General features: G+C 45.0%; 1 protein-coding gene across 1 annotated transcript in view; it reads left to right on the top strand.

Annotated features, from left to right (window-relative positions):
* Nucleotides 1-1690: 1690 nt before the first annotated feature.
* Nucleotides 1691-14782, top strand: part of LOC149285815 (caskin-1-like) — a 55288-nt gene continuing 42196 nt past the window's right edge. Inside the window, exon 1 of the mRNA XM_089494979.1 lies at nucleotides 1691-1784. Within this exon, the coding sequence (XP_089351105.1) occupies nucleotides 1691-1784 (94 nt within the window). The remainder of the gene's footprint in view (nucleotides 1785-14782) is intronic.

Genomic DNA, 14782 nt, shown 5'->3' with positions numbered 1-14782 from the left:
GTGTGTTGTGTTATATTATGTGTAGTATGTGTGGTGTATATGTTGTGTTATGTGTATTGTGTGTTGTGTTATATTATGTGTAGTATGTGTGGTGTATATGTTGTGCTATGTGTGTTGTGTTATGTGTATTATGTGTTGTGTTATATTATGTGTTGTGTGTGGTGTATATGTTGTGTTATGTGTGTTGTGTTATATTATGTGTATTATGTGTTGTGTTATATTATGTGTGTTGTGTTGTGTGTATTATGTGTGGTGTATATGTTGTGTTATGTGTATTATGTGTTGTGTTATATTATGTGTGTGGTGTATATGTTGTATTATATGTATTATGTGTTGTGTTATGTGTATTATGTGCTGTGTTATGTGTTGTGTTATGTGTGGTGTATATGTTGTGTTATGTGTATTATGTGTTGTGTTATATGCTGTGTTATGTGTTGTGTATATGTTGTGTTATGTGTATTGTGTGTTGTGTTATATTATGTGTAGTATGTGTGGTGTATATGTTGTGTTATGTGTATTGTGTGTTGTGTTATATTATGTGTAGTATGTGTGGTGTATATGTTGTGCTATGTGTGTTGTGTTATGTGTATTATGTGTTGTGTTATATTATGTGTTGTGTGTGGTGTATATGTTGTGTTATGTGTGTTGTGTTATATTATGTGTATTATGTGTTGTGTTATATTATGTGTGTTGTGTTGTGTGTATTATGTGTGGTGTATATGTTGTGTTATGTGTATTATGTGTTGTGTTATATTATGTGTGTGGTGTATATGTTGTATTATATGTATTATGTGTTGTGTTATGTGTATTATGTGCTGTGTTATGTGTTGTGTTATGTGTGGTGTATATGTTGTGTTATGTGTATTATGTGTTGTGTTATATGCTGTGTTATGTGTTGTGTATATGTTGTGTTATGTGTATTGTGTGTTGTGTTATATTATGTGTAGTATGTGTGGTGTATATGTTGTGTTATGTGTATTGTGTGTTGTGTTATATTATGTGTAGTATGTGTGGTGTATATGTTGTGCTATGTGTGTTGTGTTATGTGTATTATGTGTTGTGTTATATTATGTGTTGTGTGTGGTGTATATGTTGTGTTATGTGTGTTGTGTTATATTATGTGTTGTGTGTGGAGGAGCCGCCTCCGGCTGCAGCTCGGAGTCGGTGCAGCCAATACACGGAGAGAGGGAGGGAGTGAGGGGGAGAGCCGGGATCAGGAGACGGAGAGACGGAGGGGGCCGGGGGGGGAGCGCATCCACACTCTCTCTCCCAGCATTTCGGGAGACAGCCCGTCCCGTCTAGCAGCCGCTGGCCTCATCCAGCAGCCCCCACCCCGGACACCCCAGATACCCGCACCCGGGGACCTGCAGGCCCCGGCATCATCTACCCCAGCCCGGGGACCACCATCCAGACCCCTCCAGGATGCTGATTGCTGCCTCCCACCCTACAGTCTCTGCCTGGCTCCTCCCGAATGGAGGTGTCTGTGCTCCCCCCCAGCACATCTGACACCCTCTCCCCACCCCTGCTGGGTGTCTGATCTCCATCACCCCTCTCTCATCCTTCTCTCTCATCACATCCCTCTTCTAATAAGGATGCTCCAGTTATAAGGACCAAGCAGCCCTTCTCAGGATCAGCCCCCCTCCCTTCCCCTGCTGTATCCCAATCTGATCACCCCCAACAAGGCACCAGGATGGGGAAAGACCAGGAGCTTCTCCAGGCTGTCAAGACTGAGGACCTGGGGATGGTCCACAAGCTGCTGCAGAGACCCAAAGCAGGCAAAGCCAGTGAGTAGAAGACTATGATGCCTCTAATTGCCTTCAATGAAGGATGATATGAGAATAAGAATGAATTAGCAGGCCCACTCTCACTATCCGAGCTGCCCTAATACCCCGGAGATGCCTCCTGCAGTAGCCGTGGGGTGGGGTGGCAGAGAGGTCTGCAAAGCGTCACCATGGGGCTGCCTATAACATCTGATTGTGTATAGCATTGACATGGGACCGTATGGCGTTGATGATGATGATGACATGTTGTCTATCTGTAGATAAAAACCCCTATACCGGGTCTGTCACCATGTATTGACGATTATTGATTAACCCTTTGCACGCTAGGAGACCTGGGAAACAATGCATTGATATAGTGGGATAGAACCTATAGGAGTCATTATCATCTTATAGATTTCGGCACGTATGGACCCCCTTGCGTTAGGGCGAGGAGGTCATTCGGCTTTGTCACCTGTATTTTTAGGCAGGGTAGAGAGGTTACGGGAGGAGACGCTGTCTTTTGGCAGATGCAACGTGACAATGCATTGAGCGGGGCCGGGAAGGGTTAATTGTGTTACACCGCCTAAATAAAGCTCAGCTGGTCCCCTCCTGGTTAAATAGAGAGGGGGGTAAGTGTGAAAAACCTAATCTGCGTCCACAGAGATAGATGGGTGAGGGGCGTCATACTGATGCTGCAGGATCCAGAGATGGGAGGGGACAGGATAGGGATGGAGGAGGCAATAGTGGCTTTTAGGAACATCTTACTCCTGCCAGCATGTGACATTTCTCCTTTCTGGGATCACCTCTCCCTTATGGTTACGGGATGTCGGTCACCGTTGGAAGCCTATGTATATATTTTGTAAGAAGAATGTATCTCTTGAAGTTCTTCATGGTAACCTCTGTTGGCCCGGGAGTACCTTCTATTCCGCGTCCCGTTACCTTTCCCTTATTCGCTTTTGTGAATGGTATGGTCCACAGAAGGCCATCTATTCTGCTAGCAGAGGTGGCACCATGGATCACTTGAATTCTTCTAGGCACTATTGGCTAGATGAGCAATCTAATTCCCCCTGGAGCGAGATGCTCTGGAGTCAATACAGCTTCTGAGTGATATGGAAACGGACAAAGTACAACAGTGGGCCATACCAACTTGTGTCATAAACGGGTGCAAGTTTACTGTTTTGTAGAACACGTTTTTTTAATGTACATTAAGGTTGTTGTTCCTTTTGACCTCCGTGTCATCGGGTCCCTCTACTCTTCCCAAACCGAGACATTTTATTATATTTATTATTCTTGAGTTGAGTTGTTAGTGACAAAAAAAAGGGGGCCCGCTGTGTACTGTTTTGTCCTCAAAGATGCCATTAACGTAAACCCTAATTGCGCCGGATACTTTGGTGGAACTGGGAGTGATGGTTGCCAGCGACTCAGTATTTGGGCTGGTAGGGAATAATTTACCGTCCGTACTGAGAGACGTTTTCGGTATCGGTGATATAAACCATAGCAGGGTCTGATTGTTTAATTACATTTTAATTAACGGAATTCTTCGTCTCTGGCAGGAGTACGGACCTCTAGGACTGTGTTTGACATTCGCGGTTCATAGAATTGGTTTATTGTTTTTTTTGTGTATCTGTTTATACGTTCTACCAGATCGGCCCCCGTCTAGTCGCCCGTTTCTCCTGCTGTAAAGACTCAAACCTTAATCAGTCGTTGGTCTTGTCTTAGATTCAGGAGCCGTATGTCTATCCCATTTTTTATACCCGCACTGTATTACCCTCTACCACTTCTGCTTGGAGGCTATTCCACTTTTTTCCCTCCCTCTCAGTAAAGTAAAACTTTCTCACAATCCATCTAAGCCTCTGACCTTCTAGTTTTAGATCATGGCCTCTTCTTCTAACATTCTAAGGTTCCCGATAATTGACTTGGTCTCCGCGTCGATGAGAAAAAAGGTTCCAGCTGGGATGCTTTGTTGTTATTAAAACGAGAGTAGGACGTGAAGGAGTCGGCTCCCAGAGTGTGAGACCCTGAGAATCTGCCCATTAACCCTGAGATTGGATCAAAAAGCCCCCGAGACTCAGGTGCAAACCCTGACTTACCCTCTTTGTAAGGCATCCACCTGCTTGCTGGCGGCCCTACACTAGACGGTGTTACTGGTGGATGTTCCCTCTAGAAGAAGGCTGACAAATTCATTATTATTATTATTAATTATTGTTATTATTCAGTTATTATTTTTATGTTGGGAGGCGGAAGCTTTTATGACAGGGCTTGGCATTGTACAGATATAATTCTCATAAACTCCAAATCCTTATTTTGTTAGGCATACCTCCCAAGTGTCCCCGTTTAATATGACCAGTCCATCTTTGGTCCCCAAATCCCTGTGTCTCTTGATGCCCCTCTTTCCTTGGAGCTCACAATGTTTGATGGGTATGGGGGTCCTACCGCCCCCTAAAAGTCCTAATAGCGTGTATTGAAACACCTCTCCTGATGGGTTACCATAAGGGCCAAACATTCCCTGAAAATGGAATTGTAAGATTAGTGATTATGTCCCATCATTCCGAGAGGAACACGGGATTGATCAATGATCTACAAGGGCTAATGGATTTGGCTTTCTTGACCCCTCTGGGCTGTGGAGATCTGTGCTGTCTCTTCTTCTGATTTCTCGCTAGAGGAATTATTCACAAACATTGGTATTATCACCAAATATGGGAAGAGCCGGCAAAAGAGCTTCTATCTGGATCCGTGCCTCAAACGTCTCGTTAAACTCTGCTCAGACACCAGGGAGTCGACCCAAACAGGCAGAGTACCCAGGGGGAAAAGCCCCAATATTATTTATTGATTCATATAGCGCCATCATATTCCGCAGAGCAAAATGCCCTGCGTTAAGTTTGGGCTGGGTTGTGGCAACCTGACAGCCCAGCTCGTTGAAGGGCAAACCTGTATAGAGTTGCCCGTAAAGGACATCAGTGTCTCTTGTGTCAACCCACCTAGAGGTCCATTCATGTTCCTCAAGATATCTCAGAGCTTGTTGCTCATGGACAAGAGGAGAACCAATTCTAACGGTGCGCTGAGTTAGCCCAAATTCAGATGACCAGGTATCCGGACCCTCTCAGCTGCCCAAAGTCCATCCTCCCAGTGGGGGCATTTACTGAGCGACCTGGTGGCAGCGAGCCAGGAAGGTGAAGAGGACAATTGGACTTCTGAAGAAGAGACATTGTAGGTTTATTTTCTGCACTGTTTAGGAAAAACAATAATCAGATATCAGTTCTAATTCCAAACCGAGGATAAAAATCATCCAATAAGGTTGTTCCAGGCAAATCATTGACGTAGAAGATCAGAGTGTGTAGAATTCTGTTTCTCAATCAACACCATGCCCAGTAATAATAACTAAGAGACGAAAGACTTTGCCTCGCTAATAATTTCCGTCGAGATAATTGCCGAGCGGTCAGATATCCTCTTGGGCTTTCGGGGGTGGTTTGACTGAGCGTCACAGAATATGGGGCTCACCGCACGTTCCAGACCGGCCCCCGTAGGGCTCTGGTTAACTAAAGACCCCCATTCATATTAAGGTGGTGAAAGTGGTGCAATCGCTATAGCAACCAATATAATATGACTGATGATAGCTCTACTGCTTTTGCCATAGATCACCACTAAAAATGTTCTCTACAGATACCCCCCCATCCTATCTTTCCATAATTTTTTTTTGCCAATGTATGTTTAATAACGGCATTTAATCTTCGACAAAAAAATAATATACAATATGTATAATAAATAATAAATACATTATAGTAATAATTATAAATATATACATTTTTAATAATTATAAATAAATATATAGGTTTATTAATTATTATAATAATATAAATATTATGAGTATATATTATTGAAATATTGATAATTAATATGTAATATATTATATTAATAAATATATTAATATATAATTTAAAATATGTTAAATCACAAAAGACCACCCTGAATATATTGAGACAAGACCAAGGGACAGGTTAAGGTTTATGGAAAGTGTTTACTGAGTTTTCTCTTTTTGGACAAAATTCCTCTTTTTATCGAAATTGATTCTCTAGGATTGAGACCAAATATTTCTAGCTAATGGCTGTTGGCAGATCTTGGTCATTATAGGACACTGTAGGATCTAGAAAACAACATTTACCAGGCACCGTACCAGAATACTGCATTTTATTACATTTTGGGTTTTTTGTCTTTTTAATAAATTGCCCAATGTTAAAGATTCCATTCCACAAAAATGCCAAATTTTTATCCAATCCGTCATTTAATTCTTTATTCTGTCTTATCAACATTTTAATAAACTTTTTTTTTGGGGGGGGTGTTCTATGGCAATGGCCTATCACTGCCTGCTTTTGTGTCACGTGACAATTAAGCATTCCCTGAAAAAATATGAATGAGGGGAAATCTGGAGAATTTGACTGCATCAAGGAGTTTTTTTCGTGGGCTGTTTTGGAGCGACTGTGTTAAAATTGATGACTTTGGTTACGCAGACCCCAGCGGGTTTAGTAAACAAGGGAACGTTACTTGTCGCCATCTGTGTTAGCGGAGAACATTTAATACCCAGGTACGAACAGACGGGGCGGACTGCATGCTTGCTCCTGGCGGCGGGTTGTCCATGCTGTTCAAGTCAACGCTGTTTACAATACGGTGACAGAACGACTGCGGATCGGCCCGGCACCAGCAGCAGGTCCGGGGGGTGGCAGTCCCTTTATTGGATAGCTGGGCACTTTATGACAAGGCGCTTTATGACATGGAGTGTCGGGATATGACATCATATCCTCCGCAGTGAGGACCGTGACTGTGGAGGAGCCTTTAAGACATGGGGCATCAGGGTATGACATCATATCCCGCAGTAAGGACGGCAACAGCGTAAGGGGCTCTTTTAAGACAAGGAGCGTCAGGATATGACATCACATCCCGCTCTCCGCAGTGAGGAAGGTGACTGTGGAGGAGGCGCCTTTAAGACACGGAGCATTAGCATATGACAAGGGCGTCCAACCTGCGGCCCTCCAGCTGCTGCAGGACTACATCTCCCATAATGCTCTTTCAGCTAAGGGGCTGGCAGAGGAGTATGAGAGATGTAGTCCTGCAGCAGCTGGAGGGCCGCAGGTTGGACACCCTTGGTATATGACATCATATCTCGCTCTCCACAGTGAGGACGGTGACCATGGAGGGGTCCGCTTGAGTCGCTGCCCTAGATCAGTTATGCCACATTCGATGTGATAGTTGTGTCATGTGACCTGGCGCTCACTCTAGAATGTACGCTGCTTTTCTGGAAGTAAATAATTGTCCTGCGTGCTGTGGCGTCAGCGAGCTGGTATTAGTAGTTACCGCACTCCTTGCACAGGAGCTGGTGGTAACCCCGCGGGAGGCATGTCTGACCTTACGCCAAGCTGTAATTGTGACATTGTGTTGCGCAACCTTGGTACTGAAAAGGTTAAAAGTTTTTCCCAGTTTATGAAGGGTTAAAATTATATTTTTGTTTTCGCACCAATAACCTCCTATTAACCCCTCACTTAGTGCCTGATTGTTAAAAGCTGCATTTGTCTTGTATCCCAACATAATAACCCTTCTCTCTCCCCATAACCGTGGAAACATTCTTTATGAATTGGTCTGCAGTGCTAAAATATTTACATTTTTCTAAACGTTAATGTTATTAGGGATATACTAGTGTTACAGTTACTGCAAACGACAACTCCCATCATATTCAGGCATCCAGGACGATGACTGAACCTGCATTTCAAAAACTAGAAACATATCATTGAAGCGATCAGATCGAAATCCAAAGATACCCCTGCAGGGTGCTGCTGAATTAGCAATAAACGGACACTGAAAAAAGAATCAGGACTCTGGTCAGGAGTCTGGACAGCTGACACGACTTAGAGGGAATGATTCAAGGCAAAAGCATGTATAACTCGATGGTAGTAGATACTTGGATCGGCCTCCCAGCAGAAGTGGTAGAGGCTAATACTGTAAGGGAAGGGAAACATGCATGGGATAGACATATGGCTCCTGAATCTAAGACGAGACCAACGACTGATTAAGGTCTGAGGATAATACGGGCAGACTAGACGGGGGCCGTATGGGGCCGATCTGCTGGCAGATTTTATGTAAAGCTCCCCCAGTACATATCACTCCTGATCTTAGATCGAACGATATAGCAAAAGCTTTCAGCTATAGCGGATGTAAAGGTTAACTTGTCATGGACTTCTAAAAAGACACATTACATCATCTGTTATATTATATATGATAGAATAGATTGTAAGCTCTTCGCAGAGACAATATTACTGCTTACTATGTCATAGATAGGAGAGCATGCCTCCCGTTTGACCCTATTTATAAGGGGCAGTTCCTCTTCACGATCCAAAGCCCTCTGTCCCTCTCTTCTAAAAGCTTTAAGTGTTTGCAGGGTGTGAAGTCATCATGACATCATATCCCAGCGCGGATCATGGATCCGCTGGAGGAATCATTAGGGGAGAAGTCTATACCGGTAGCTGCACGGACCCCCACCTCCATTCAGCACGGACGGACGGGCATGTTTGGTCACAATATGGTTCCATTGACATACCTCCCAACTGTCCCGCTTTGTGCCGGACAGTCACGCTGTTGCCACTCTATCCTGCCATACCAGCGTATGCTACGCATGCACAACGCTTCCAGCAACGTTTTACCCCCGGCTTTCCTAGTCACTAGGGGTAGTAGCTTGAAGGTATACTTTGAGGTGGATAATGTCACTGACATACAGCAGTGGGGGTTTAATACTCACACACCGGTTATTATATTTTGTCGCCGGTCTTCATTTATTCAGGGCTGTAGAGTGTAAGATTTGGCAGCGGGGCAGTTCTTGGCATGAGTCCGGGCCATTGATGCCATGTCAGCAGGGGCACGGTCTGTGGGCCACCCCTCATGCCCAGCAATACCTCCCTGGCTGCCAACACGCTATTCGCTGTCAGCAGCCCTGACCACCCCGGGTAACACAGGGGACACAGCGTTTGGTGCCAACGTCCCCCCGCTCTGATATCTGCAGCCATTACGCAGCTTATTGACATGGTGCACAGCGAATGGTGAGTGTGAGTGTCTATTGCTGAGCTGTGTAATTGTGTGTGTATGTGGGCAATGTTAGTGTCTGGGTGTGAGTTGTGTCAGTGGCATGAGACGAATGGCAGAACGTTTATTTTAATGTATTTCTGCCTCGTGTAACTAAACACAGCTGGGAAGTGTGTGGCCCCTGATAGACAGACGTCAATAAATCGCAACATTGTTACAAATTTGTTTGTTTCGCAGAATTTTGGTGAATTTTTTTAGTGTTTAATTTTTAGGGCTGTAGGTGCAAAAAATTGGTGCTTAATATAAACTGTTGGTTAAAACCCAAGTCTCTTTTGGCAAGTTAGGTGGAAAATATCAAGGTTGCGCCCTAGTACATGCGCGCCGACAACGCAAATCCTACAGAACCAAAACAGAAGGTGCTTCAATATCTCGAAGGTAGCGGGATAAAAATGTATTTAAAAAAAATGTATTTTAAAAAAAATAAGAGAGGTCCCACCATTAACAATGGGGAGGCTGATGGGATGCCACCCGATAGGGGGCAATAGTGAGAGGTGTGTACACCATGTCTAGAAGGTGGGGGTGGGGGGCAGGGAACTTGAGAATGTGTTTTACGGTCGGGGCAGCTCCAAAAATCTGCCCCTATTAAGATATTTTATTTAAAAAAAAATATTTAATTCCGTCTTTACCGTTCAACGAGCTCGCCTAGTTGCGTGTATGTTTATGTATTTTTTTTTAAATTAATTATTTAAAAAATGAATTATTGGTTAAATCCCCTAATGGAGTGACGATGGCATTTTGTGTTCCGATCTCTAGGAATTAGGTGTCCGAGACCCGTTGCTGCTTGTTGTCCATTGTGTGATTCCGCATCGTGATAGCAGAAGGTTCCATGCCCTTGAGATTTATCGGGATTATCTGAATGGATCACACTCGAACAATGCCCTCTTATTTGCCCCTCTGGCCGAGCGCTCTGCTGTATTGTTCTAAAGCCTTGGAGGCTTTATCCGCGTGTTCCCTTTACAGAGGGGGGGGGGCAGAATAACATTTTTAAATGAGAAATCCTTCCACGAGCGTCCTTCAGGTAAAAGAGCCGCCTGGTTTTAATGCAAAAAAAACCTAAATATGCATCAAAAAGCACATTTAATTATGTTATAAACTGTAAAGGTGACTGTTCTTATTAAACATTATTAATAAGGTACTTAAGGCGTATTAAGTTACTTATCTTAGGTAGAAGCTGCAGCTCCCCACCTCTTTCGGGGTCCAGTGATTGGTTGCCGGATGGCATACAGCTAGGGGGGGGTGGTGGAAAGGGGCAAACGCATGTGGGGGATTCTGCAGAACCACCCCCATATATGTGTGATGGAGACGCCGCAAAATTAAAGGGACTGTTCAGCTGTCTGCATAGGCATTAAAGTGGATGTGAGGGCCGGACTGTCCCTTTAAATGTAAACAGTTTTACAGAAAAAAAAATGTGATTTTGGAATTTCCGCCCCTGCTCTCAGGCCGATCGTTCGCTCCGCTGCCACAGGGCTGTCGTAAAGCCGAAAGCCAGAGACAGACTGCGTGTTCTGCTCGCACATTTTCTATCTCGCCAGACGTTTCTGTTATCCATAATGTGCTTATTGTATTGGAAGCGTAGGACATCGCGCCGCCAAATAGCGTAATAACAATGAGGATATATAGCCGGCTTTACTGGGGAGAGGTAAACATATCAGGGAAGTTACATAACGTTTATGCCTTGAAAACATCAATCGCGGGTTCCAGGGACATGCGCGGACAGGTCTTCATTCTCTGGGAACCTAGCGATGGGAGATCAGGAGAAGAAGCGAGGAGAGCAAGGACGACGTGTTATTCTGTTTCTGAAATCATGGGTGTATGGGCAAAAAAAGTCTAGATCTGGAATAAAATGAGGAAGGGAATTCAGGCCCAACTGTTATCGTCATTCCCACCATTAAACGGCACGGCAACTCCAACTGTTATAGGACAACTGGCTTCAAGCCAGCAATGGGACAAATCTCCAAACCAAGCAACACCTCCTTATGTAGATGTCCTTCTTTATAATCTAATTACAGAAATGATGCTTTTTACATAAAAATGAAAAATAATTGACGTGTCGTATTTAATGCCAGTGTACGGTTCGACTCATGTGATGGGTCTTCATCAGAAAAAAAACAAGCAAGAAGGCTTTGTGAAGGGTCAGGAGTAGCTGCTGAAAAAGGCAGGGCTGCCCCAGGCAGCCTTTAGTGGGTGGAGACAGGGCAGGAGGTGGGAAGGGAGTGGGTGTGGCCAAAAGCTCCCCTGTTCCGGAGAAAGAAGAGATGAACCTGGAGACCCGGGGTAGCAGTGCTTCTTCTGGAGACTCCACGTTAAACCCAGAGGTTCACAGAAATGATAATAAGCAGCAGACTTACACGTCGAGGCTTGGGGCACAGGGCTCCAGAGACTTTGGAGGCTCATTAATGTTGAATTTTTGGGTCATTTTGGCAAATCTTTTTGTGATATGAGCTCTTGGAACCCTCGACCCTTGTAGGAATATACAGGTGGAAGATCACAAAGTAAAAGGCTCTTTAGGTCCACCTTGATGGACGCCGGTCTCAAGTAACCTTCATGTGCTTGTTGGCTGCGTGCGTGAAGTCACCGGGTAATTTCCTTATAAAAATCACGCAGCAGCTCTAAATCCATCTCTCTCCCCGTATAATCAAGTTATTACTATAATCACAGACTAAAGGAACATGCTTTGTGTAAGTGCTGTCGGGAGGTAACTCTGGGCCTCCTAAACTAACAGCTACCTAAGCCGATTTAATGTGATGTGGCAAACCCTTCATACGTTTCTACCGAAGAGCTACCGGTTGCCACTGAGCCGAATCACGGCAGCAACGAAATGTATCCATGTCCCAAATTAAGACCTCTATCTCCACGCTGACCACTTCTATGGAACTGTATCTGCAAAAAAGTGTCCACATTGGAACAGAAATCTTTCCATGGTGGGTTCAAGGGCCACTGAAATCTACGTTTAACTTAGAATTCTTTTGTAGAACCAAAGGCTTAGTGAAGAACGTACTTTGGAATCTATATGGAGAGGCTTTCGTTCACAAAGCTAGAAGACGTGTATCTTGATAGGGTTTAAAGGATGGAATTCTGTGAAATAGAGACATTTTAACCGATAACTCCTTATAAGCATGGACTACAAAACCTCAGAAATGTAGCAAAGCCAAGAGATACAAAGTCGCCAGGCATTAAATACAATAAAAACAAAGATGGTGCCCCACAAGATGAGTTACCAGCTTGGAGGTCTCTTCCATGGAGGCTGGGAAAGGCTTTGATAAAGGACCATGCTGGTGGCACGGATGGAGCTACGTCATCGAATGAAGGGGCTTCAGAGTTTGTATCAAATATAACAACATTCTCAACTAATAACTTCACTTTATGGTACTCATTTCTTCTTGGGAAACTTTTTTTTCTAGATTGACGCCACAAACCCAAATTGTATTCCGTGGCGTGATTTTATATACAATATATCCCTCGATGTGTCTCTTCTGCATGGTTGTTAATTTAACTCCCTGTGTTTAGATTTGGAGAAAAAAAAAAGGCTGCCTGGCTCCCCATTTCTCCTGTCCATGCCAAAAACGAGTTTATTCAGATCTGAGTAATCCCCCCAAATGCTCGGGTAATCCCCTCCGTAATGCGATGGACTCTGATTGGGTTCACGGCGTAGGAGATTTATCTGTCGGAGCGGCAATCGGACAGTTGTTTGGATAATTGGGGCAGGTGTCGGGGGTTTGGTTTGTGTGTTTTTGTGTTATGGCTGGCAGAAAAGGCCATTGCCACTCCAGATGCCGGGGGGCTACAACTCCGGCGGTGTTCTGGCTGAGCAGAATGGGAGTTGTAATCTATAGCAGTTGGCATACCAGGGGCTGTGTGCGGTTACTCCGCTATAATCACATTTTGGGCAGTTGCCCCCGCAAAGTCTGGTTTCAGTATTTCTGTTTTTTAGGTAATGAAATTACTTTTGGGGTTGATTTAGCCATCAGGACATTATGAAGGGCCAGGATCTCCCTGGCGAAGGGCCAAATATGTGACCGCTTTTACCCAAGGGCAAGATACCCAAGTGGCACATACAATGCCCACCTCGTACCGTCCAAAAGTGACTGCATAGAAAACCTACAGAAGAGCACAGAAAGGATCCAGCCAGGAAGGAAAAAAATCTGCCCAAAGTCTTGGTTCTCCTAATACCCAGTGTTGGCTCCTGATACTGTCCTCCCCCTGGTGTCTATATGTGGAATTGCAAGTAGAACTCATAAAGATTAGCTTTGTTAGTCGATCACATCAGAGCAGTTCAGGAGGTTACTACCCCATCGCCTTCCTTGCCAGCTGCCCTCCCTACCGTGCCGCTTAAATGCCCCAGTTTTTTTTTTTCCAAATTGGAACCCACATTCAGCCCTAGGTCAAAATGCGGAAGGACACCTGCTGAAGATCCAGTATATAAAATGTTCTGTAGAACTTGAGACTATAGCCCCCGGTACTAAAAGAGTTAAGAGCCCATCGATAAACCAGTGCAGCTCTGAGAGGGGGTGACTCCTGGCCTGTTTTCGGCCCTGTGATGCTCTCGGCATGGGGCTCGTTCGCACAGCCAAAGGGCTCAATGAATTCCGCTGAGCATTGTGTGTCTTGTCAGGAAGTGGCTGCATCCCCCCGTGGCGCATGAGCTGTTAATACGGCTGATTTCACTTCTGCAAACCGGCACATGACCGCGTCTGGCACGAGGGGCCATCGGAGGCTTCGCTTGAAATTTTAGCTCAACAAGGAGCCGGCTTCATGCATTGTACAACGCCGTGGCATATGATGGCGCTATATAAAACAATAAATAATACGCATGACTAATATGCCCCTTATGTGTAAACCATGGAAGCAACCATCTTAACTTCCTTAACTTTTAAAGTCGCAGATTGTTGTTGATTGAGTCAGGCGCAGGACATTGGTCACATAATGCTAGTCCTGCCACAGGCTGCCTCCGATCACAGCTTCCCTTATGGAAAACAGTCCAATTTGGCTGACTGCTGTCCAAAAAGCACGGGGGATGGGTAGCCTCCATACATTGTTTTTCCCAGGAGCTGCTCAACCCTAATACGCGAAGCACAGAGATATGATGTCATATCATGATATTCAGCACTAAGGAGGCGGCCATGGATTGGGTGGCTGGGAGTGCTGCCTTGAGTCAGGCCTAGGGCAGCGCCAGAGATAACTACATTACTGGTAATAATGGTCATTTTATTGGGCTTCACCTGCCTCTCCATTAGAGAGACATCCTCTAGACATGATCTCCGGACAAGTGTCTGAGGTACTTTGGATAGTGGAACTGGTATGAGGTCACTGAGTTGCTTAATGCAAACTGAGGTCAGTATGACATCACAACGCAAAAGTACGGAGCACCGCTATACCTCCCAATCAAAGTGGGAGTGGTATATTTGTATGAAGGTGTGGCCAAGGGCGGGGCTTTACCAAGACTTTTTATGTGGCTCGGTGACCATACCTGGGAACTCTCTGGGTCTCGCTTGGAGACTCCGGCTCACTAAGGGGAAACTCTGAGTCGTAGCACACCCCACTCCCTGCCCCCCACCCCGCCCACTGCCCTCTCAACAATAGTGTGTGTGCCGTGACATCAGCAGGACGGCACACTGGTGTCCGCGGGACCGCCCATGAAACATGAGTGGGACCGCCTACACGCATCCCGCAAGGGGGAGGTTCCGGGTAACCGGAGACAGGAAGTTCCCGGGTATCTGTATAAATTGTCCGAGCGCTAAACTCGGTAAGTACTCGGCATTGATGGGACTTCCTGCCAAGCTCAGCGGCTCCTGGGCTTACTAGCAGCTCAAGCCAATGTCGACCGGCAAGGTTTTTTTTTGCAGACTAGCCACGGAGGGAAGTTTTGTAGACATTTACCCCATAATTAACCCTTTTATAAT

This window comes from Sceloporus occidentalis, unplaced genomic scaffold, assembly GCF_023333645.1.
Source record: "Sceloporus occidentalis isolate IW3139 unplaced genomic scaffold, rSceOcc1.0.p SCAF_76, whole genome shotgun sequence".
NCBI classification, from domain to species: Eukaryota; Metazoa; Chordata; class Lepidosauria; order Squamata; family Phrynosomatidae; genus Sceloporus; species Sceloporus occidentalis.
The sequence above is the reverse complement of the archived record's forward strand: the minus strand, read 5'-3'. Positions and strand labels throughout refer to the sequence as shown.